The following is a 24,219-nucleotide window of genomic DNA, read 5'->3' as shown; positions in this document are numbered from 1 at the left end:
ACTCTCAATTGTATAATTATTTTATTTAGTAACTTTACCTGTGAAGTATATAGTTTCATCATAAACTCAAATGAAAAAACAATTTGGGTTTCAAAAGACTTAGGAGAAATAACTTCTTGTGATGATGTCCAGAGCTAAAAATAAATATTTCCTCCTGGGCCAAAGTGTCTCTGGAACCTATTGGGCCTCTGCTGCCTCTTCACCTTCTCCACATTCAAACCTCACAAAGTCTACTACAGACACGCCCTGGGGCTGTACATATTGTCCCAGTGTGATGGAGGGATCCAGCAAGTATGGCTGGGACAGCATCTTGGTCTCTGCCTCTCCCCCAGGCTCATCGTCCAGTGAACCAACAGAGAGAGGGGCCATTCCCACTACATGCTGCCCAAGGCGGCGACCAACATCTTCAAGGTTTGCTTTCTGCTCAGACGTCTCACAGATGACCAGGGCTCCATACTTCCCAAGCACCAAGTTGTGGAATGAAGTACTGTGTTCTGCTCCATGGACGTAAGAGCCAATGTAGAACCCAGATGGCACCTTTACCCATGCAGCTCGTTTAAGGGTCATGTTTTCTCCCAGTTTCCCTATTAAAAAAAAAATGCCACCAGAATATGATGCCTGTGGTTATACTAACATATGCACCAAGTGCAGATGGTTATACCAAGCTTGGAAACTAGTCCTTCTGTATTTATACTAGATATAGAGTAAGATGAAGATACATAATTTTCAGTTTTTGCTTCAAGAAATGGAGTGGGAAGTATTTTAAGGAGCTTCCACTACATGTAAGGGACACTGGTATTTAATAGAGGCTGTGGAATCACAGACTCAGATCTAACTTCTACTTCTTTCTGACCTTAACATTGGGCAAAAGTCTTAATGACATAACACCACTTACTAACTCATCATTCCCTAATCTCCATAATGAAGATATTACCTATCTGTCAGGATTACTGGAAGAAATACATAAGGTGAAGTGTGTAAAAACATTTATTGTAAGACCTGGCATAAAGTAAACATTCAACTGCTATCATTATTACATTAAATTTAGACTTAGCTTAAGTAATCCATTCAATAATATGTGCAGAGCTGGAATTAAAAGCTCATATTTGACTCTAAATTTCCCACCAAATTATCATTCCTCCCAAATATATAGTACCCTAGCTGATGCAAGACAACTCCTAAACATCCACTGTATCAGGCAAGGGCCCACAGCTAAAAACTACAAAAAAAATCTAAAATTCATGCCATCAGATAGCTTCAACTTGCTCTCATCAAAAATAAAAAAACATTTGCAGAGTGTTTATGAGAACCAAAAACACATTCCAATTTTTTCCTCCCTCAGGAAGCCATTCCCTTCTAATGAATTCCAAATAAGCCAAAGTAGGAAGAAGCAGGAGGATATATAAATGAATTCGGATTAATATGCCTGGATCTGGCATAGTTATAACTAAAAATTATGAAAAGGGAGATTCCAGAAACCAAAACAAAATTTTAAATAGCTCAAAAACACCTACAAAGTAGTTGATTCCCAGAAATTGACAAGCAGTTCTTTTAGGATAATAAGTCCCATTTTTTAATACACAGCTGTCTTATCTGGTTCTCATCCATGACTCACTCAAGCATCACAGATACCACAGGATGACCTGATAAAAACACAACTGATGCCTTGCCAGGTATGGGGCACATACCTATAATCTCAGTACTTGGGAGGCTGAGGCAGGAGGATCACCACAAGTTTAAAACCAGCCAAGACTACAAAGTGACCTCAAGGCCAGCCTGAAGGCAAGACTCAGTCTCAAAAAAAAAAAATAAAATAAAAATCGATGCCTTGATTAGAAACCTCAGATCTTTACAGAATTCCCAGCAACTCCAACCCTAGCCCTGCTTCTTTTACTCTGTCAAAAATGCGTAGAAAGAAAGCAAAATTCCCACTAGCCCCACCATGGTGACCCAGATGTTATTCCTGTCACAAGCAGGCTCTAAAAGATTGTACCTTCAAAAATTCAGGTGTTGAATGTACTACTTTCCTTTTATCATATTTAGATGTAGTCAACTGGAAGCCAAAGGGCTATCTCTGCATAAGGATGCACTAATTTGCTTGGTATAGTGATGAAAATTTTAGTAAATTGCAAAACACTAAAACTCTGCAATTGTTGCATACAAATCTAAATTCTTCTAAGGAATTTAGAAATTGTGATGAGAGTGGAACTCCATTTCCCTCAGTGTAACAATCCCTGGAGCTTGGTGACTGCAGAGAAGGGGCTCTTCAGAATGCCCACTGCTTCCTAACACCTAACACACAACTCACTTCTCCTCAGATCATCTGGATCTTGTAGACATATGAGCTTGCAATTTTTTATCTAGACTTGGAAGAACATCAAGACACCAAAATATCCAATCTTTAGTTTAGTTACCAAAATCTTTAATCTTTAATTTATAGTTACCAAAATCCTTATAAATACTCACCAATTGCTGAGGCCAACTGATCCTTCAGAGAACCATTTCTGTCAGGCCCAGCTGGAAGTTCAGAAAGTTCAGAGGAACTCAAGAAGCCCTAAGTTCACAAGAAAACAAACAGGCCAGTTCTACACACCTGAAAGTATCGAGAGAACAAGCAAAAAATAGCCTATTTCTAAGAAAATGTGAAGACAACTGGGTAAAATTTCATTAAGCCATGAATGTTGAAAATGGATTATAGGGCTGGGGATTTAGCTCAGCAGGCATAAGCGCCTGCCTTGCAAGTGTGTGGTCATGAGTTTGATCCTAGGTACTGACAAAAAAAAAAAAAAAAAAAAGAGGGGCTGGGGATTTAGCTCAGCGGCATAAGCACCTGCCTTGCAAGCAGGCAGTCATGAGTTCGATCCCCGGTACCGATAAAAAGACCAAAAAAAAAAAAAAAGAAAGAAAGAAAGAAAATTGATTATAAACACTTTTTCTACTACTGTTATACTCCCACTCCATTCCATTCCCATTCTCTACTTTGCTTCTTGGAATGTAATTTCCTAGAAACCAGGAACAATGTTTTCATACAGTCATAAAATGTAAAAGAAAGGAGAGGCAGGGGTATAGTTCAGTGATAAGAGAGCATGTCTAGCATCCACAAAATCCTAGGTTAAATTCTGAGTACCAAAAAAAGGAAAAGGCCAAAAATATAGCTCAGTGGCACAAGTCTGCCTGGCAAGCGTTGAGGTCATGAGTTCAATTCCCAGTACCAAAAGGAAAAACTTTTTTTTCCAGATAGGAGACTCACAGATTGTTGGTGGGATTGCAAAACAGTGCAAATCCAACAGTGGAGAAATTGGACAATATCTAACAAAATTATGTATGCATTATCCTTTTACCCTTCAATTCTGTTTCTAGGGATTTGACATACTTCCAATGCTACAAAAGTATGTAGACATTCACTTACTGAGCTGTTATTTCTAATCATAAAATTTTGGAAACAGCATAAATGCCCACACACAGAAAAAATGGTTGAGTAAATCACGGCACAACCACATTACAGAATACAGCACAACTGGAAAAAAGAAAAAGGAAGATTTTCAGGAGGCTGAGGGAGGAGGATCACCTTGAATTCAAGGCCATAGTGAGACCTGTCTCAAAAACACAAAAACAAAAACAAAAAACAAGAAAAAGGGAAATTTCCATTTCTGTAACAGATTTCTTGTTATATAGTATTTCCAAGATATATATTCAGTGAAAAAAAAGTGAGTAGGGGTAGCCCAAAGGTACAGCACTAGCCTGGCACGCAGGAGGCTCCAGCACCACAACTCACATACCAAAAAATAAAAAGCAAATTAACAGAATATACACAGTCAGATATGGTGGTGCATTTCCTTAATTCTAGCATTTGGGAAGTGCAGGCAGGAGGACTGCAGAGAGTTCAAGGTCAGCCTGGGCTACATAGTGAGTCCAAAGCCAGCCTGGATTACAGTGAGACCCTATCTTAAACAAAACAAAACAAAACAAAACATAAAATATATACAAATTATATCATCATTTGTCTAAGAAATATCTGTATAAATATGCTTATTTTTGCAAAAATAAATACTGAAAATGTAACTATAATCTACTGAAGTTGGTCATCTACAGAAGCAATAATGGGTTGGAAGAAATAAGACTTCTTGGAGCACACTTTTTAAAAATAATAATTTTAGCTTTTAGAACTTAGCTAATGTTTTTCAATTTAAAAATAAAATTTTATTTTTTTATTTTTATTTTTTTGGTAGTATCAAACTCACAACCTCGCATGTACCAGGCAGGCGCTTACACCACTGAACTAAATTACTGATTCCTAAAAACAAAATTAAAAAAAAAATTTTTTTTTAATAAAATTAAGGGGCTAGAAAGTAGCTTAGTGGTAGAGCATTTACCTAGCACATCCCAAGGCCCTGTGTTCAATTATCCTTTCCCCCCTTCCCCAAAATAAGAAAGTCAAAATTCTATTTTCTTTTTTTGTTTTTTGTTTTTACCGGTACAGGGATCGAACTCACGACTGTGCACTTGCAAGGCAGGCGCTTATGCCGCTGAGTTAAATCCCCAGCCCCCAAGATTTTATTTTCTAGTTGGATGCAGTGACACACATCTATAATCCCAGCACTTTGAAAGCTGGGGCAGGCAGACTATAAATTCAAGGCCACCTTGGATAGTGAGACCCTGTCTCAAAAAAAACAAACCAACAAACAAAAAACAAAAGTGAAATCAATAAAGGTTTGGGATGAAAACAAAAATTAACTAAGCAGGAACATAAGACTAATTGTACAGTATTTTTTTTTTGTTCTAATTGTATTTCAACTGATTAAGATAATCTTATAGAAGGAAAAAAAATCCACTAACCCAAATAACTGTCAGTATAGTCATTTGACCACATAACTTCAATGCAAAAACAAAAAGGATTACAAAGCAATCTGAAAGGTTGCTTGATAGGTTTTGTCATTCACAGTAGCTAGGTGTAGCAACTGAAAAACCCTGTACATAACACTGAATAAATACTGAAATTACTAGGAGATAGCTTTCTCATTATGAGAGAAGATGCAAATACAGAATAAGGAAGGAACCCTGAAGTGCTGATTTAGAAGTGAAACACACACACGCACGCACATACACACGCACACACACTCGCACAAACTGTGGGATCAAAGAACAGAGAAACAATCATGTGTCAATAGAAAAAAAGCATACCTAGTATTCAAATCTGGTTTTAAAAATCATCACTAAAAGGATCAGGACTCCATGAAGAAGTGGCCAATTCTACTGTGGGAGCATGGAAAATAAAATATAAATCCAGAATGTCTTGCTATGCCAAAAAGAAGTACTTAGAAAAAAATCAAGACATATGGAAAGGACACTAGAGCCAGCTTGCAAAGGCTTGGCACATGCTGGCCAAATCCACAAACAATTTGAGCATTAAAATGGATAATGTGTCATATAATAAATTATAACCTATTGAATGAATCTGTGAGTCAACACTGGTACTAAATTAGTCATTAAATACAGGAGAAAGAAGACAAAATTAACAGTAAAATGTGAACAGATTAATGCATATAGAAAAAATTATTAAAAAAAAAATCAGTAGGAATAAAAATTGGCCTGGCAAGAATCATCAATAAATGCTAAAACTAGCATTATGCAAAAGTATTCTGACAAATTGAATTTTTATTTAATCTCAGAGAGTCTCTCACACATTATTTATTCACTACAAAGAGGAGGTGGCAACTTTACAGTGGAGAAGCCTAGCAAATATTACCATAATCACAAGGTTGGAGTTAACATCAATAACAGAACCAATGTGCTTCCTTGTGTGATGATTGGAGAAAAATACTATATAATTTTTCTACAAAAAGGAATATTTCTTGAGTCTAATTATGAAGACACATTAGACAAACCTAAAGTAAGGTCTATTCTCCAAAATCATCCCATATCTTCTAAAAATATCCGTGCATTGAAATCCAATGAGAGGCTAAAGAACAAAAAGAGACTAAATACAAATGATAAATAAATGCAACACATTAGCTTTGAACCTGGACCATAAGGAAAACTGGCAGTTGATAAAATATGAATATAAGCTAGGTGTAGTGGTGCATGCATGTAATCCCAGCACTAGGGAGGCTAAGGCAGGAAAATGGCTGTGAGTTCAAGACCAGCCTAGGTAACAACATGATTTCAAGGTCAATCTGAACTGCATAGTGAAACCTTGTCTCCAACAGACAAAAAAAAACCCCTCAAAACAAAAAAATGAATACACACTGTATGTTACATAAATAAAAACAATGTATGTACTCATTAATAAGTTACACATATGTAAATATTATCTCAGTGTGAGAAGGTGAAAGACAACATTTATATATGTATATGTGCATAAAATATAGTTAAGATAATCATACTACTGATTTCTCTGAGTTCACTGAAGAGAAAGATTTGTGTTGGTATTGAATGCAATTATCTTGAGCTCTGGATGAATGATTTGGGGATGACAATGCACAATGTATGTACCACTGTTGCCTCTTGACTGACACGTTTTGAAACTTTTTTTAGTTTTTATTCCTTCTTTTTCTTTTTCTTCATGAAATAAAATGGATATGGGGAAAAAATAAAAAAAGTTTTTAAAAATTTCTAAATGTCACCAATGCACAGTGGTTATATAAGAGAATGTCCTCATCCTTATTATTAGGAGATATATGCTGAAGGAATAAAGACTTCTGATATCTACAATGTGCAGAAGGATTTTTTTAAAAAAGGATAATAGCGCCGGGTGTGGTGGCTCATGCCTGCAATCCCAGCACTCGGGAGGCTGAGGTGGGAGGATCATTGCAAGTTTGAGACCAGCCTGGGCTACAAAGTAAGCTATGACCAGCCTGAACTGCATAGGGAGACTCCGTCTCAAAAAAAAAAAAAAAAAAGGTTAATAGGTACATAAAGAGATAAAAGATAAAGCTGCCAGGCACAGCAGTGCATGCCTGCTGCAATCCCAGCACTTGGGAGGCTGAGGCAAGAGGATCATCATAAGTTCAAGGCCAACCTGTCTACACAGGAAGTCCAGGACAGCCAAACTACATAGCAACTGTGTCTCAAAAAACAAAAAAAAAGAAAAAGAAAAAAGAAAAAAAGAAAAGGAAAAGAAAAAAAAAAATGAAACAAAGAAAGGAAGCAATGTAACAAAATGCTAACAAATGGTGAATTTGGACTGAGTGATCTGGAAATTATTACAGAGTACTGGCAACTTGGAAGGTATGGTGGCAAACATCTATAATACCAGTACTCTGGGAGGCTGAGGAAGGATCAGAAGTTTGAGTCCAGCCTGTGCAACTTAGCAAGGCATTGCCTCAAAATAAAAAAATAAAAAAGGGTTGGGGATACAGCTCAGTGTATAGGTTCTGGTTTTAATCCCCAGTGCTGGGGGAAAAAAAAGCATAATTAAATTTAAAAAGAGGTCCAGAAAGTAAATTAATGCCTTAGAATTGTAAGTAGTTGCTGGCAAAATCAATAGAATTTAGGGTTGAGATGTAGCTCAGGGGTAAAGCATTTACCTAGCATTTGTTAGACCTTGATTTGATCCTTAGGACCATTTAAAGAAAAAAAAAAAAAGGTTATACCTCAAGTGGTTCACCTATACAATTCTAGAAAACAGTAGAGTATTGAGTGCCTGCTTAGCATATGTGAAGACCTGGGTTCAAAGCTCAGTGCCCCATACCCACCCCCCATAATCTCAAGGTAATTTTACTAAGCAAGCTCAAGAGAAGGATAAATAAGAGAAATAAAGTAGTAATAAAAATTGTGAGTGGTTAGTTTACTTCTGCCTTGATAAGGCTGAATCAAAGGGAAACTGATATAATCTCTTCCTTTATCCTCTTAAGGACACTTAGGAGAGTAAGTGTACTTACTCTCTTAAACTGTGCTTTTCCCAAACTCTCCATTTAGAAACCCTCCCTCAGACCATTTCAGATTTCTAAACAAAAGCCTCAGATGGTTTCTCCAAATGTGGCTAACTCAGCTGGGTATGGTGATGCATGTTTGTAATCCCAGCACTTGTGAGGCTGATGCAGAAGGATCGCTGTGAGTTTGAGGCAGCCTGGCCTACATAGTGAGTTTAAGGCCAGTCTCAGCTGAACAGTGAAACCTTGCCTCAAACAAAAAGGCTAACTCCACCTCACTGGCATTCAACAAACAGATTAACTGAGCCCCAACTAAATTCTGTGTCTACTTTTCTGCATTACAGATATAGTACTGAAGGAACATATTCCTTGCCTCATGAAGCTTACATTCTACTGGGCAAGACAGATAATACAGAAATCAAAAAATATATAATATATAGGCACTATATAATAAAGAGTTTTAGCTAAGCCAACATAAATAAACAAGTACTTGGGAGGCTGAGGCAAGAGGACGGCTGCAAGCCTAAGACCAGCCTGAGCTACAAAATGAGCTCCAGCCCAGCCTGAACTGCATAGTGAGACTCTGTCTCGAAAAGACCAAAACAACAACTAAAAAAACCCTACAAAATAAAGAGAACAACAGGAGAAGGGTACTCCTCCCTCCCCAAAAACAGCATTTAAGCAGAGATATGAAATAACACAATGAAAAAGTATTGGATGGCGGGGGCAGAAGGGACTAGGGATGTAATCAGTAGCAGACTATGTGCTTAGCATACATAAGGCCCTGGGTTCAGTCCTTAACATCAAAAATAAGAACAGCAAAGAGCCTAAAGGAAGAAGGGGTCAAATTCAGCATGCTGGGCACAACTCAAAACTCACCTTGCTGTATGTGGAAAGTTGATCCTTTAAGTTCTGACAGTGCAGCATGGTTCCCAGAGCTACCTGCTGGACCAATTGTTGAAATTTTAAATTTCTGGAAACAAAATCCGTCTCACAGTTTACCTGTGGGAATAAATTGATATTGCTATATGAGCTGTATGCTGATTGTTTCCAAATGTGCCTGAAGTGTAGAGTAAGCCCAGATATTGATAGGACAAGCTGTAGACTCCACAGAAATAAGTGACTTTCAATTTTTTTTTAATTTTATTTTTTTGTACCGAGGATTGAACTCATGACCTGGTGCTTGCCAGGCGGGTGTTTATGCCACTGAGCTAAATCCCCAGCAATGGCCCCGAAATTTTAAAGCTGCATTTCCTTTGTTGAGGCCAGAAACTGATTGAAGTGATTCTTGCTGCGCCAATGAGTTAGCAATAACCTATACATTCAGAGAAGGTTCTGTAATGTTCAGAAGGACTCACTACAAGTTCATTACCTGCCTGTGGCTGCACATGATAATCACCTCATACTCCAGCTCTCCTAAATCCAAACCATCTTTGCTGTTTCTCCCCTTCTTTTTTTTTTTTTTTTTTTTGTCTTTTTCGTTTTCATCGGTACTGGGGATCGAACTCACGACTGCCTGCTTGCAAGGCAGGCGCTTATGCCACTGAGCTAAATCCCCAGCCCTTTGTTTCTCCCCTTCTTATGATAAATTAATCCACTTCAACAACTACCCCAAGCCTCTAAAAGAAGTATTCGCTAACAAGTACTCAACAACTAATTAATATAATTACTAGCTTTAAAACCTAACTTGGGAAAGAATCAAGATCTAATACGTATACATACAGTATCCTACAACGAGTATATTTATGAATTACAAACATATACTAATAAAAAAATTGAAAATAAAATCTAAGTTTTCAGGAAATAGGCAGTGACCAGATGCAAGACTACACTAGACTCTCATTAGGAGTTACATTCTAGACTGCTAGGCCATTTCTCATCAACAGACCTGTGCATTTCTATACTTTAGTGAATCCATAGCTAATAAATGAGGTTTCCCAAGTTTAACTCCAACTACCCTTTATTGTTTTCAAACAGGATTCTTCTTTAAAAGATGCAAAGGATTTAACAGGATTTTACACCCACAGTATGGCATTCCCAAAAACGCACCTCCACCAACACAGCAGTGTTTCCTTCCTGCAGCAGCCCAATCAGGCCTTCTTTAGTTTTCCTCCCGTGAAGCTTGGCAGCTTTGCTCCAGCCCTCCTTCTGGGCCTGCTTATGGAGCCAGATCTCTGCCTATAAGGAGCAGATGACAAAGTCATAGAATTTAGAACTGAATGAAGCTCTAAAATATATTAAAGTTAGCCATCCTTTTCACTTCTCCTAAGTTCTGCAATAAAACTAAAGCAATTTATCATCTATGGGCAGTTTATCACGTTCCTGTGGGAGCAGACGGCAGTATTTTCATTATATAGACAAAAATAACACAACTCTTAAATATCAACATGTCCAAGGTGACAGGCCACCGCAATATGGTCCTGTTGGACTGCCTCCAAAGTTCACACAAACCCTTCAACTTTAAGCAGCAGAATAAAACCAGTCTTTCACTGAATAGGGGTTGTAAACCCTGGGACACTGAGTTAATTACTTCCAAGTAAGATGAAGTCAAAGATTATTATTTAAGGTAGAATCTACTTAGGACCTGTGTACGCGTTAAAGAGCAGCAAATCTGACTTCTCAGGAATCTGAGGTCACATGCTAGTATCCAAGCTTTCCCCACCTGTTCGAGATCCTCGCCACAAGTCTCCAGAGCTTTTTTGCAGTTTACAAAGGAGTAACCCGTTTTCCGCCGCAGCTTCATAAGGAGATCCTTGCTGGAGGCCGAGGAAGACAACCGGGGCCCAGCCTGCTGCAGTATGTGCCAGGGCTGGGCCGACTGAAGCAAAAAGGATCCTGCCTGCTGGAATAAAAAGGAAATGAGAAAGCAAAAGCAGCAAGGAGCTGGGTGAAGGAGAGAGTACTTGAGCAGCAAGGCGACCTGAAGGCTCAGGGGGTGTGGGAAGCGAAGCGCACCGAGGCTGAACAGAAGCAGCAACACCCTCGGGCAAAGAGCGGGAGTCGGGAGTCAAATGGGGGTCAGAAGGGACGGGCGCGCTTCGGGGCAGGGAACTGCAAATCAGGCAGGTCAGCACCGGACCTAGGGGTCCTCACCTGGCGGCTCCGGGTCCGCGCGACCAGGAATAGGCGCAGAGACCGCAACAGCGACATATCTGTAACCGTACCACTCTACCGCCTGCTGGCGCGCAGATGAGGCGACAGACTACGGAATAGCTCAAGGGCCAAAACTCTCCACTACAACGTCCAATGGCGTAGGCGCCACCTGCCGGCTGGAGGCACACAGTCGTCTTCCCTATCTTGCTTCATTGAATTATTTTGTATGGAATTACCCCTGACAGGTAAAATAAGAAAAGTCAAAAGATAACAGTGCATACAACATGATGGGTAACACTATGTTTCTTTATTTCCAATGCGCTTCTGTATTTAGTATCAGTTTATTACTCACAACAAACTTGTGAGGTAGGTGGATAGGTTTAGAAAATTGCCTAGGATCTAGAGAGGTAAAGGTAGAGTCGCTTCAACAAACTGAGTAAATATTTGTTGAATGAACAAACTATCTGCTTAGCACCTGTGTGCCAGGAACTGTGCTAGGCCTCAGGGAATTAGGGATGAATAAACCTCAGTCATATACTCTGAGCTAACCTAATGGTGAGGAAAATAAGGATCAGACAAATGTCCACCCAAGACAAGATAGGTCCCATAAAATGAACAGTTGAAGGTCAGGGAACGAGAGTCACATTCAAGCAAGAGGCTCAGAAAAGCTTTTTTCAGGAAAGAGGCAAAGAGTAAGGAAGATTTGTGATATATACCATACCCTTTCCCATCAGGAAACCATCATAAAGAGTGGAGAGGAAGTCAGGAACCTTGATGTGGATTTAGAAAACGAAAAACAGGCCTTTGTAACTTGGCCAGAGGTCCAATACATGTAAGAAGAGTACAAAGTGAATGAGAGAGAATTTGTGCTCACATGAGGACAGACCGAATACCAAGCAGAGGAGCTTGTTCTAGTTTCTGCTAGAATGGAAACCAGTAAGAGCTGACTCTGGAAGACTGCAAAAGTTGGCAGAATGGCTTGAAAATGAGAAAATGATAGCAGAGGTCCAGAGGAGGTATGTGGCTAAGCAATTAGTAAAGAAAGCCCCAACCAGACAGAGCTTCCACAATAAGAAGAGGCAAAAAGTGAAGGTAAATTACAAAGGAAGGACTGATGGAAGTGGGGAAGAAAAATCAAAAATGAAAACTTAGTACTCGGGTCAGTGTTCTGCACAGCATATGTTCTGAGATCGGGACTCCAACTCTGGAAAGAAGGAAGACATTATAGCCCAAAAGGCAGCTCTGCAGAGCTAGGACTTGACCAAATTAGAGCCAAAGTCCTACTAGCATTTCCTTACTATATATAGGAAACAGGTAGTCTGAAGACTTCATCTTCCCAGCAAAAGCTGAGTTTGTTGGATTCAAAAGAGATCGTTAGTAATAATTTTTAAAATTTCAAACCAGGTGTGGTGGTACACATCTGTAATCATAGCACTTAAGAGCCTGAGGAGGGACAATCACAAATTCAAGGCCAGCCTGAACTGCATAGTGAGACCCTGTCTCAAAAAACAAAACAACAACAAAAAAGCCACAAAAATTCCAGCCAGGTATGGTGTTGCAATCCTGTAATCCCAGCACTTGGGAAACAGAGGCAACAGGACTGCCATGAGTTTGAGGCCAGCCTGGGCTACATACTGAGTTCAAGGCCAATCTGGAATACACAGTAAGACCCTATCTCAGGAAAAAATAAAGAAATTACATAAAGCTGGGCATGGTAGTAGATGACTATAATTGAGGTATTCAAAAGGCTGAGCCAGGAGGATTGCAAGTTCAATACCAACTTGAGTAACTTAGCAAGACCCTGCCTCAAAATATAAATTTTGAAAAGGACTGGGGATGTAGCTCAGTGATAGAGCACTTGTCTAGCAAGGGAAGGCCCTAGGTTCAATCCCCAACACTGAAAAAAATCCATAGAATTTTTTTAAAGTCCATCCTGTATAAAAAGACAATAGACAAGAGCAGGACTGGATATTATCAAGGATAGTTTGCAGCCACTGATCAATCATCCTATTTACTTCCCTGATTCTTAAAAATCTCTTTTAAGAACAGGAGCTAGGAACTTCCTTTGTGCTCTAAAAGCCAGCACTGCCAGTACTAATGGATTCTCACCAAGCAGGCACCTCCCTGTAATAAGGAATAAAAAAGGAAGGGAGAAAGAAAGAAGGGAGAGAAATTGATCCGTTTTGGTCCTCATGTTTATCGTTCTGAAGAGATGGCTTTGGAGATTTCAGTTCCTTCACTGGGACAAGGGGTTGAAAACAGGAGTGCTGATGTCAAGCAGGTCTTGATTCCCTGTGCCTGGCTCTATAGATGTTGACATTCTCATCCTCATCCCGCTGGGCCAGCTCCAGTTGAAAGTGCTGGGGCAGAAGGTGCTGAAAGAAGCTCTCTGTCCCATGCTCCTCTCTCATCTTGGAGGCCAGATAGATGGTGCCATGAGGCCCGCACAGGTGTTGTAGGGTCCCCAGCAGCAGTGGGAAGGTGGGCTCCAGGTACACGATATCTGCCCCCAGCACCAGGTCATAGTCTCCAGGGAAGACATGCTGGTCAATCCCCCAGGACAAAGCGCAGACCCGGGCCCGGCCTCCAGCTGGCACATTAGCCTGGACGTTGCCCTGGATCTGCTCTAGGACCAGAGGCAGGTCAGTGATGGTAACATCCCCCCCTGAGAGAGAGCAAGGGGGAGAAATGCAAGTCAGAAGGCCCAGCCATGGGCTCTTGGCTCCAGTTTGGATGGTCCAGAGACCTCAAGGTATAAAGGCCAATGTTTTGACAGCCCAAAGTCCACACTGACTCTTAGTTCCCCTAACTCCATGTTACCCACTGGCATTCTCATTACTCTACATTCTACAACATCACATTCTCTCTGAGCTAATCTTCAACCTGTCTGCCCCACACACAACAACAGATGTCAGCAGAAGCCTGGTAGGATTAGACTGGGGACAGGCTACACATCTCCCCACTGTGACACAAACCTGTCTGCAGGGGTCTGGAAAGCCTTCCAGGAGATGCAACCTCAGCTGAGCCCTAAAGAATAAGCAGGAGTTATTTAGGTGCATCTTAAATACAAAGGTTTGGCAGGGAAACAGCATGGCATAGCCCAGAAAAATTGTAATCTGTTTTTTGTTTTTTCTGTTTTGTCTTCCCCTTTCGATATTAAGGATTGAACCCAGTACTGGTGGTTGAATTTACTGAGATATCACCCCAGCCCTTTTTAAGAGATTTTTAAAATCTTGAGACAGGATCTTGAAAACTGCTAAACTGCCAAGGCTGGGTTCAAATTTGCAGTCCTCCTTCCTCAGCCTCCCCAGATTGCTGGGATTATAGGCAGGCACTGCTCCACCCAGCTGGAAAGCTTCATCTCAGAGAATGTGGGAAGGAGAAAAATGCCAAAACATAAGACTAAAGGATTATGCCATGCTAATCACAGAGGAAAAAAGGTTCAGGAGATTCAAGTTTAATGATGAGGGTAAGAGGGCTTAAGAGTTAAAGCAGAGAAAGCCAGGAATGATGGCTATCATCCCAGTACTCAGAACCTCAGGGTCCTGATCACTGTGAGTGTGAGGCCAACCTGGGCTACACAGTGAGTTCAAGGCCAGCCTGAAGTACAAAGTGAGACCCTGTTACAAAACACAAAAACAAACATACAAAAAAAAAAAAAAAAAAAAGAGTTAAAGCAGGAGTAAAGATTCAGAAAGCGTTTCAGAAAGCGTTATCCATGCAATATATGTGTGTTGAGGGTCTACTAAAAGCTAGATATACACTAAATAGCAAAACAAAATCTTGCCTTTCCTTGAGTTTCATTCCAGGGGCAGAAACATACATAGTCTGCAAAAATAATAGTCTAATCCTAATCATGGTTAAGTATTACAGAAAGAGAAGCAGGAAATATAAGCCTTCATTCATTCGTTTTTACCATGTACCTATACATGCCAGGTACTGAGAATACTGCAGATGGACAAGACGGACAAGAATTTCCTTCTTTATGGTGCTTACAGTCTAGTGGCAAGCAATAGAAGACAATAATGAAATACAAAATAAACATACTGCATGTCAAATGACAGTAAGTGCTACAGTGAAACACCAAGTAGAGAGAGGAAATAAGAACCTCTTGAGGAGGCCAGGGATATGGCTCAGAGAAACAGTGCCTGTCTGGCAAGCGTGAGATCTTGAGTTCGACCAAAAGAAAAAAAAGGACTACTTGAGGGTCAAGACAGGGAACAGAATTTTAAACAGGATAGTAGGGGAAAGCCTCACTAAGCAGATTATGTTTGGGCAAAGACCTGGAGGCAGCCGTGACACACACCACGTGGATCTCTCAGGCTAAAGTCTACCAAACCACAGGCCAGCAAGCACTGAGACTTTGAGGCAAAACAGCACCTGACATGCGAGAGAATTCGTGGGGGAGGTGACAGCTGGAGCAGAATGAGTGAAGAGAGTAATAGCAGAGGTTGGATTCTTCGCAAGGAGAGAAAACTAAAAGGCTTTTAGTTTATATGATATGAAAACCAGTGGAAGAATCCTAAATGGAAGAATGGCAGTGGAAGTTGACTTGTGATTTAAAAGAAGCATTCTGGTTGCTCTCATTAGAAAAGATTGCAGGGTATGGTGATGCATGCCTGTAATACCTGCACCTGGGAGCTACGGCAGGAGGATCACTCAGAGTTCAAGGCCAGGCTAGTCTGGGCTACATAGTGAGTTCAAGGCCAACCAGAACTACAGAGACTCTGTCTTTTAAAAATAAATAAATAAATAAGTTACAAAATGGCAGGCAAGGAGACTAGTTAGATGAGAGATGATGATGGTCTAAATAAATGGTCATGGTGGCTAAAAATAGTGAGATTCTGAATATATTTTGAAGGTAGAGTCAATAGGATTTATCACAGATTGAATGTGAGATACAGAGACAGAGAGAGATGGAGACCAAAAAAAAAAAAAAAAAACCACACATAAAGAGAATGAGAAATTTCAGCTGTTTGGCCTGACCAGCTAGAGGACCTAGATGGCTACATGGATAAATGAGGAGGACTAAAGGAGCTTATGATTTCATTTCTAGCACATTGCATTTGAGATGATCATCAGACAACTACAGGAAGACACTGAGTAGGCAGTGGGTTATATAGATATATTTTAGAGATAAAAATGGGAGAATCAGAGTCATCAGCAAAGAACATTCAAAGCCACAGCAATGGAATTGCTTAGGTGGGAGTTCACAGATAGGAGAAGGGGTCAAAGGACTATTCCTGAGCTCTGGGGCACTCAAAGTTTCAATTGTAAGGAAGAAAAAGAACCAGCAAGAGAACAGAAAGTATGCTGGTGAGGTAGAACCCAGAAGTGTGGTGCCCCCAAAAGCAAAGGATGTTTCAAGGAGGAAGGAGTATCCATGTCAAATGCAAAGCCAACTGAGGTAGGCTGAGAACTGATTGTTTTCTGTTTTGTTTTTTTCCATAATGTTGGCGATGAACCCAGAGCCCTGTGCATGCAAGTCAAGAGCTCTACAACTGAGCCACATCCCCGGCCCTGAGAAGTGATTCCTGGTTTAACAACATGGAACTGGAAGTAAAACTCAGTGTTAACCAGAGCAACTGGAGTGAAGGAGGCACAGGGGAATGAAAGTCTTATTGGAACAGACTAGAAACATAGAGGAAAGGAACGAGAGAGAGTGAATAGTTACTCTTCTGAGTTGTTTTCTTTTAAAGCAGAGCAGAAAAATGTCTTGGTAACTGAAGATTACCAGGATCAGATACAGGATCAGAATATTTTTGCTGAGAAAGGAGAATTCACAGTATATTATGTGCATATATACGTGAAGGGAAGGTGGGAGGGAGTAAAAATGGCCCAGAGAGAAGGGAAAACTGAACTGATACTGCAGGAGAGGGGGAAGGTTGCTGGAAGTGTCTTTGAGCAGGTGGAAGGTTTAAAGGCCTTGTATAAAGTAGAGGGCTTGGATTTAGATAGCACATCTGCTCATCTATGGTGTTAAGATGGTAGGCAGCGCATACAGACACAGACACAGGTAAGGAGATGCTATGATATGAACACATGAATAGTTTCTGAGGAAAAAGGAAGCCATGAGGTGGGAGAGAAGCCATAGGAAAATAGGAAGTTAACTCATCAGCTGAGGGCAACAATAGCAGAAAAAGGATTTACAAGTTTGAACAAGAAGGTAAAAACCCATGTTTAGAAGAGCAGAAAAATAAACAGACAAGGGAAGTATAATAGGCTAGCTCGGCAGCACTTAGGACCCACTTGAGGTCAGTGATAAATTTAACATGAGACTAGTCAGCATGGCCACATCCAGTACTTGGTAGAAGGGCAAAGGCATCCATGTAGCCTTCCTTTGAAAGTGACTCTTGAGCTAAGCAGTGACAAATGTATTATGGTAAGAGGGCTTCAGAAAGCACAGCCCATGTGAAGTCTTGAAGGGGGAACATCAAAGTAGCTTTTCCAAACTGATAAAAGGCCAATAAGCACCACGAAGAAGCCAGGAAGTGGGAGGAGACAAGGCATTGGAGGCCAGGATAAATGTTAGTTCTAATGCAAGCAATAAGAAGCCACTGAATGATTTGATGTGGGGGCATGATTATAGGTGCATTTTAAAGAGGTCTCCTGTTGTAGCACATGCCTATAATCATAGCACCCTTAGAGGCTAAGACAGAGGATTGCTATGAGTTTGAGTCCAGCCTGAACTGCATAGGAAAACCCTGTCTCAAAATGAAAAAAAAGTTCTAATTCAACTTGGCCAATTTAGTGACTTAGTGAGACTCTGTCTCAAAAACAAAAACATATGAAAAAGGCTCGCTGTGGATATAGTTCATGTGAAGGCCCTGTATTCAATCCCCAGTACACCACACACACACACACACACACACACACACACACACGCACACGCACACACGCACACATATACAAGCATTCACATATGCATGTACATACATACATACAAATGCATGCACAAAAGAAAGGTAAAAGAGAATAGGTTGTTCTGACTGTTGGGTTAAGAGGGCAGAGGTCCAAGAAGGATCAAGGAATCAAAGCACAAAGATCAGCTGGACTAACTATTGTACTCTAAGCTTAGGCTAGAGAACTGCCAATGGAAATAAATGAGAAAATTCAAGAGATTTTTAGGCAATAAAATCAACAAGACATGGGGCTGGGATTGTATCTTGGCAGTAGAGTACTTATCTAGTAGAGCCCTGGGTGCAATCTCCACTACTACACCACACACACACACACACACACACATACACACACACACAATCACATGGAAGGAAAGGAGAAGAGAAGGGTAGGGAGGAAGAGAGAAAGAGACAGAAAGTTGAATGATGGGTATAAGGGTGAAAATGGGCATGTCAAAGATGTCAAGTTGATCACTGAGTTTGAGGCCAGCCTGGGCTACACAGTAAGACCCTCAGCTTCCTGACTGTTGGGATAACAGGTGTGTACCACAACCCACCACATGCCTCGCTGGCAACACTCAGATTTTTTAAACACCCAGATTTTTTAATTGCAACTAAATAGGGAGCAAAGGAAGAGAAGCTAATTCAGCAGCAAATGAAAGTAGGTGTTCCTATACACATATATGCCTTTTGTCTCTTTTTGTATTTATTTGTAAATTTATTTTAATGTTTTTGCAGGGCCTTTACACTGAACTACAATCTGAGCCCTTTTTATTTTTTTGTTCGAGACAGGTCTCACTGTCACCAAGTTGCCCAGGAACTTACAATCCTCCTGCCTCAGCCTCTCAGAGTACTAGAATTCCAAGTATGTATGCCACCACACCTGGCTTTCTGTCCCCCCTTTTTTTTTTTTTATTTATTTATTTTTTTTTGCCTTTTTTTGTTTTTATCGGTACCAGGGATCGAACTCACGACTGCCTGCTTGCAAGGCAGGCGCTTATGCCACTGAGCTAAATCCCCAGCCCCTCTATCCCCTTTTAATACAACTATCTGAGTGCCATCCACCCATCCTTCATCGAGAGATGCTGACCCATCCTTGTTCTTTCTGAGCCTTCTGAGCTCACACTGTTAATCTTCCCACCTCACAGAGCTTTCCCTAGATGAATTCACAGGGAGTCGTGGTAGACACCGCCACAGCATATCCACAGGCTCACACAGATCTTCTACAGTAGCTAGCGTCTAACCCATCTGCCCACTAGAACCGGGCTCCTCAGAGAAGGTAAACCTTTATTTGATGTTGAATCCCCAATACTCAGCATGATTCTTGGCACACAGAGGGCTTGGAATACACAGTAGTTGAATGAATAGAAAAATGAACGTGTGTCTCTGGGAAGACTTTCTTTAGTGTGACCCAGAAACGTCCCTATGAACAAGTACATGCTAATCTCAGTGACTTTATAAGTGTTTAAGTGAGTATTCTCTGCATGGAATTTTGCCTGCCATTTGGACTACAAATTTAGGAAAATCTGTTTATTTTTCTGGTTCTTGATAAAACTGAAGTAATTTTTTCCTTACCCTTTTCTTTCTCAAATCTAAGGTGCTTAATTCCTAGTCTCTACTTCCCCTAAAAATACACCTAACCCCTCCAAAATTCCTGTTTGTTTCTCCTTGCAATAACAAATCTACTGACTCTTAACATGTATTCAAATCAAGTTATAAAGCATTTATAACCAGACCAGTTAACCAGTAAGTTGCTGCCCTAGAGGATACCCCACTATGTGCATTTCGACACAACATCAGGGGCATTCTCCTTGAAATCATGGAGAGCAAAGAGGTAGAAACAAGGCCTGATTTTTATTTTCTGCCCCCAAATCAACTGTCCTGGGTAGTTTAACAGCCAGTTAGCTCTCGACACACAGAGAAACGACGAGGGTGGGGATTTTAAAAGGAAGGGACTGGGCTGAGTCTAAAGTACACTCCTTTCTAGGCCTCCACACCCTCACCCCCCCCTTCCCGCCACAATGCCAGCTCACGCACCCTGCAGCGCTGCCAAGATTCCCACGATGCCCGTACCCGCGCCCAATTCGATCACTTTCTTGCCTCGAAAATCCACATTTTGGCTCTCGAAATAGTTGCACAGACTTAGAGCCTAAGGGAGACAAAAAGGCAGAAAAGACTGTCGTGAAGATGGCTCCATATGGTAGAGCCTAGACCCCGGAGACCCACACCAGGAGGAGCCCATTGCTCACCGCGTCCCACACGCGAGCCGCCACCCCGAGGCGGGACCCAAAGTTCTGCGTGATGCTTAGTACGTGCCCGCAGAAGTAAAACCGGCTACTCTCCGAGTAAAAGTCGGCGAAGAGTCCGACTTCCCGAGGGAACACCGAGTCGAGCTCTGATTCTGGATCCAGGCGGGGGTTGGCCATCGGACAAGAGACAGGGCCCGGGTATCGCGGCGGGTGCGCGGGTCCCGGGTGTGAGAAGAGGTCGCGTTTGCGGACCTGGGGTTCTCGACTGTGCAGTAGCACTAAGCCCAACCCCCCGAGTTTGGCCTCCCTCTTCCAGTTGAACTTCCTGTGTGTGGAATGAGGAGCTGCACCTCTCGCCAGGTCCTCAGCGTTCGCTGACAGGCCCCACATAGGACCGCACCGGTCAGACCTGGCAGACTTGGCTCGAATTCGGGCCAAAGCAACGATGCTTCGCTGCACCGTAGCAGAGAGGATGCCCAGATGTCTCTCATCTGTGGGGTGTACAGGCGCATGCAGCCAGCGTGGTAAACAGACCTAGCACAAGCCAACCAAGAGAGGAGGCTGGGCACCTACCTCACTCCCGCCCCTAGCGGGCCTCCCGGCGTACCCCACTACAATTCGCTTGGTCTTTAAGGGGCGGGTCTGCTCTGAGTGCGTAATGCGTCATCATCTTGCGCCTCGGGCCTCAGTCTCCACGTGGATTCCGTCGAACCCCGGGTCGCGCATCATGGCGGGAACTGAGACTAGGACTACAGTGGGAACCGAGGCTCCGCAGCCCCAGAAGCGTTATTACCGGCAACGCGCTCACTCCAACCCCATGGCGGACCACACGCTGCGCTAGTGAGGGAACGGGAGTGGAGGGCGGGCGAGATTTTCCCAGCGTCCCAGAGAGCGTTGGTGCAGGGAAGCTTTGGGAGGAGGATCTTCAGGGTGACAACATATAGGAGGTGGGTCCGGAGATTTGGCAGAAGGCGGAGCTGACCAGTCAGGAGTGGGTGTGGCATTCTGGCCTAAGTTTGGGGAGCAGTGCCAAGTTTAAGAAAAGAAAATTGTTGCTATAACTAGAGTGAAGAGGATAATCGTTTCCATCTTTCATTTTTGAGTTTAAAAGGCAGACATACACATAATCCTTCCCACTCCTTCCTTCATCCTCTCTCCACAGAGCACATTAATAAAGTTGGATCACAGTGCCTGAGGCCCACATGCGCCCCAAAAAGGAGAGTTGCCCAGCCAGGGTTATAGCCATCCCAAAGTGGTGATGGGAAAGATCAGCAATCATAAGCCTCAAGATGGGCCTGTGATTTACGCTGGGTGTTAGAGGGATTTCCGTTGTACCTCCTGAGGCCACAGGCCCACCGTTAGAATTTTTAAGAAACCCTCCTCCCGTCTACCTCCTACCCTCAGCCACCCACATACATGCAGTACCACTTGTGCAATGGCATGACCAACCATCTCACTTTTTTCCTCCTTTCAATAGCCCTGTGAAGCCAGAAGAGATGGATTGGTCTGAGCTATACCCAGAGTTCTTCGCTCCACTCAATCAAAATCAAAGCCACGATGACCCAAAGGATTCAGAGGAAAAACGAGTTCAGGCCCAAGTGGAGTTTGCAGACATAGGCTGTGGCTATGGTGGCCTGTTAGGTAATGGTCTGGCCCTTTCTCTGGAGTGAGGGAAAATCTAGGTTCTGCTCCATCAGCAGGTTTTTGGTAGAAGCCACAGTTGAACTTTCCTCTTTGGACAGACACTGATGACATCAAAGTGAAGAGTCTCCATCTTTTCTGTACCCTGGGTCTGTGGCCTTTACCCTCAAGAAGGGAGGGGGTTGCCTTAAATGGCTGTTAAAACCTGGGTTGCTCTGTCTGGCCTCGGTTCCTACGTGAGCCATTTCACCTGCCAAGTGCTGGGTCAGTGAGCCAGTCAGCACAAGGGTCAGAGATTAGCCACTGTGGCCAGTGATCCTGAACTGTCTTTCTCAGGGATTCCACCAGCTCATCTCCCTCACAAGAGCATATTCTTTCTGCTTTGCTCTTATGTTTTTCTGGTTCCTCTTGTAAGTATTGTCCCAGGCATGCATTTCAATTCACAGGTTCTAGCTATACTGCCCAGGCTGAGGTTGAATCTGTAATCCTCCTGCCTCAGTCTCCTAAAGTACTGAGATTACAAGCATGCATCACTACTACCAGCTTTCTTTCTTAGATCTATGATCTTGAGCATTTCTAGCTCAGTGTTCTTCCCTTAACAGTCTATCACACAGAATTATAAGGATTAAATAAGACTGTACAAAATCACTGTGAAAACTGTAAAGCAAACTGCCAGGCTAATGGCACATACCTGTAATTCCAGTACGTAAGAGACTAAGGTAGGAATATTAAGAGTCCAAGGTCAACCTAAACTGCCTAGCTAGTTCAAGGGCATCTTGGACTATTTAGTGAGACCCTGTCTCAAAAAAATAACAAAACAAAATTTTAAAAAATTAAAAAACTGGAACACTTGTAAATTATGAATATAGTTTCAGTCCTCCCATCCTAGTCCTGTCAATTTTTGTGTCTCTCCTGCATTTTCTTCAGCAGAAAACTATACATAGTATCTCTGTGCTTACTCCTGACTTTGGTGGTTTCAGTTTAGGCCTCCTTTCCTGAGTTGACCGCTTTGTACACCTTGGAAGTATGATGTTAATGATCCCATTGCTATTTCTGTGTATAGTGGAACTGTCACCACTGTTCCCAGACACACTGATTCTGGGCCTGGAGATCCGGGTGAAGGTCTCAGACTATGTACAAGACAGGATTCGGGCCCTACGTGCAGCTCCTGGAGGCGGCTTCCAGAACATCGCCTGTCTCCGTAGTAATGCCATGAAGCACCTTCCTAACTTCTTCCGCAAGGGCCAGGTGGGGAAAGGCCCTGGTTGGGTAGACTGGTAGACAAGCAGGCCTCGGCCAGGTACTCACAAACCTGTTGGTGCTGTCTCACAGCTGACAAAGATGTTCTTCCTCTTTCCTGACCCCCATTTCAAACGGACAAAGCACAAATGGCGAATCATCAGTCCTACACTGCTAGCGGAATATGCCTACGTGCTGAGAGTTGGGGTGAGTGGCCCACTGAGGAACCCTTCACTAAGAATTAATTGAGAGTCCATTTGGACTGCTCAGTTGCATGTTGTCCCTGTGAAGGATGATTTCGTCTATGTAGGGGCTGGTATACACCATAACTGATGTGCTGGAACTACACCACTGGATGTGCACCCATTTTGAAGGTCACCCTCTATTTGAGCGTGTTCCTTTGGAAGAGCTGGTAAGTGGGCCATCTTTGCAAAGATGTAGGCCCTTTTCTATATTCTTGGAACCTAGATCAGCGCCAGGAGAATGGGGTCGGAGTCCACAGAGACCCAGAGCAGCATGAAAGTTTGGCAAGGACTTACTGAACCCTTCCTTTTCCAGAGTGAAGACCCCATTGTGGGACATCTAGGTACTTCAACTGAAGAGGGGAAGAAAGTTCGACGAAATGGAGGAAAGAATTTCCCAGCCATCTTCCGAAGAATACAGGATCCCACTCTCCAGGCATTGACCCCAAATCCTACCCTGCCTGGTCACTGATTACCCTCTCTTAGTTGTATCCCATCTTAAAGAACTGCAAAGAAAATCAGAACCTCTTGACCCTCCCAACAGAGATTTGTGGAGTTGGAAGGCCTTAGTCTCTCGAAGAAGTTAGGAGTATCTATATCCACACTTACTCTCAGCTCCTCACAGCTTCTTGTCCCTCCACTACCAGTAGAAAGAAAAGAAGCTGACTCTGAAGGACCTTGGACCTGAGGGGATTTTTAGAAGGGTGTGGGGTCTTGTTGTCCCTTAGCACTCCCTTCTCAGCTGGAGTAAGGAATGCAGTGCTCCACTGTCTAAACTGCTTGGCTCAAATTCCCTGTCTACTTGTGTTTACTTTGCAGTTCTAGGGATAACACATGGGTGTGCACACGTGCCCTTGTTGCTATTTCTGAGGAAAGGCTAGGGTGTGTATCACGTGCCTCCTTCCATTCTCCCTGCCTAAGACTTGACCTGGGCAATCTGTGCTTTTTTTTTTTTTTTTTTTTTTTTTTTTTGGCAGAGTCTCCC

General features: G+C 42.3%; 3 protein-coding genes across 4 annotated transcripts; 1 reads left to right on the top strand and 2 right to left on the bottom strand.

The window, feature by feature from the left end:
• Positions 1 to 4: 4 nt before the first annotated feature.
• Positions 5 to 20,014, bottom strand: Tsfm (Ts translation elongation factor, mitochondrial). The gene is made up of 7 exons (XM_063255043.1): positions 19,901 to 20,014; positions 10,965 to 11,202; positions 10,534 to 10,710; positions 9,921 to 10,049; positions 8,751 to 8,873; positions 2,467 to 2,554; positions 5 to 584 (listed from the first exon to the last, which is right to left on the bottom strand). The coding sequence occupies exons 2-7, from the start codon at positions 11,019 to 11,021 to the stop codon at positions 178 to 180; spliced, it is 981 nt and encodes a 326-aa protein (XP_063111113.1). The 5' UTR covers positions 11,022 to 11,202; positions 19,901 to 20,014; the 3' UTR covers positions 5 to 177.
• Positions 11,253 to 20,679, bottom strand: Eef1akmt3 (EEF1A lysine methyltransferase 3). Its single transcript, XM_003476125.4, has 3 exons — positions 20,113 to 20,679; positions 19,901 to 20,012; positions 11,253 to 13,629 (listed from the first exon to the last, which is right to left on the bottom strand). Exons 1-3 carry the CDS (start codon positions 20,500 to 20,502, stop codon positions 13,238 to 13,240), a joined length of 894 nt encoding a protein of 297 aa, XP_003476173.2. The 5' UTR covers positions 20,503 to 20,679; the 3' UTR covers positions 11,253 to 13,237.
• A 91-nt stretch (positions 20,680 to 20,770) lies between these two features.
• Mettl1 (methyltransferase 1, tRNA methylguanosine) lies at positions 20,771 to 24,024 on the top strand. 2 transcript variants are annotated; one of them, XM_005008534.3, is made up of 6 exons: positions 20,771 to 20,952; positions 21,590 to 21,753; positions 22,817 to 23,001; positions 23,086 to 23,199; positions 23,303 to 23,404; positions 23,551 to 24,024. In XM_005008534.3, the coding sequence occupies exons 1-6, from the start codon at positions 20,771 to 20,773 to the stop codon at positions 23,704 to 23,706; spliced, it is 903 nt and encodes a 300-aa protein (XP_005008591.2). In that variant the 3' UTR covers positions 23,707 to 24,024. The 2 variants fall into 2 exon arrangements, with proteins under 2 accessions (XP_005008591.2, XP_023415777.1); XM_023560009.2 differs by lacking the exon at positions 23,303 to 23,404.
• Positions 24,025 to 24,219: the final 195 nt, after the last annotated feature.

Source organism: Cavia porcellus, unplaced genomic scaffold (genome assembly GCF_034190915.1).
Source record: "Cavia porcellus strain 051 isolate PalLab524CR breed Dunkin Hartley unplaced genomic scaffold, mCavPor4.1 scaffold_8, whole genome shotgun sequence".
Taxonomy (NCBI): domain Eukaryota; kingdom Metazoa; phylum Chordata; class Mammalia; order Rodentia; family Caviidae; genus Cavia; species Cavia porcellus.
Note: the sequence above shows the minus strand (reverse complement) of the source record. Positions and strands in the feature narration are given on the sequence as shown.

Coding starts and splice junctions, on each gene's coding strand:
- Mettl1 (XM_005008534.3), top strand. CDS start 20,771: ATGCGTCATCATCTTGCGCCTCGGGCCTCAGTCTCCACGTGGATTCCG. Junction 20,953..21,589: donor GCGGACCACACGCTGCGCTA/GTGAGGGAACGG, acceptor TCCTTTCAATAG/CCCTGTGAAGCCAGAAGAGA. Junction 23,405..23,550: donor GTGTTCCTTTGGAAGAGCTG/GTAAGTGGGCCA, acceptor TTCCTTTTCCAG/AGTGAAGACCCCATTGTGGG.
- Eef1akmt3 (XM_003476125.4), bottom strand. CDS start 20,502: ATGTGGGGCCTGTCAGCGAACGCTGAGGACCTGGCGAGAGGTGCAGCT. Junction 20,013..20,112: donor CGGCTCGCGTGTGGGACGCG/GTGAGCAATGGG, acceptor TGTCTCCCTTAG/GCTCTAAGTCTGTGCAACTA. Junction 13,630..19,900: donor AATCTTGGCAGCGCTGCAGG/GTGCGTGAGCTG, acceptor GCTCTCTCTCAG/GGGGGGATGTTACCATCACT.
- Tsfm (XM_063255043.1), bottom strand. CDS start 11,021: ATGTCGCTGTTGCGGTCTCTGCGCCTATTCCTGGTCGCGCGGACCCGG. Junction 10,050..10,533: donor GTGGCGAGGATCTCGAACAG/GTGGGGAAAGCT, acceptor TGCTCCTTATAG/GCAGAGATCTGGCTCCATAA. Junction 8,874..9,920: donor ACACTGCTGTGTTGGTGGAG/GTGCGTTTTTGG, acceptor TTATTCCCACAG/GTAAACTGTGAGACGGATTT.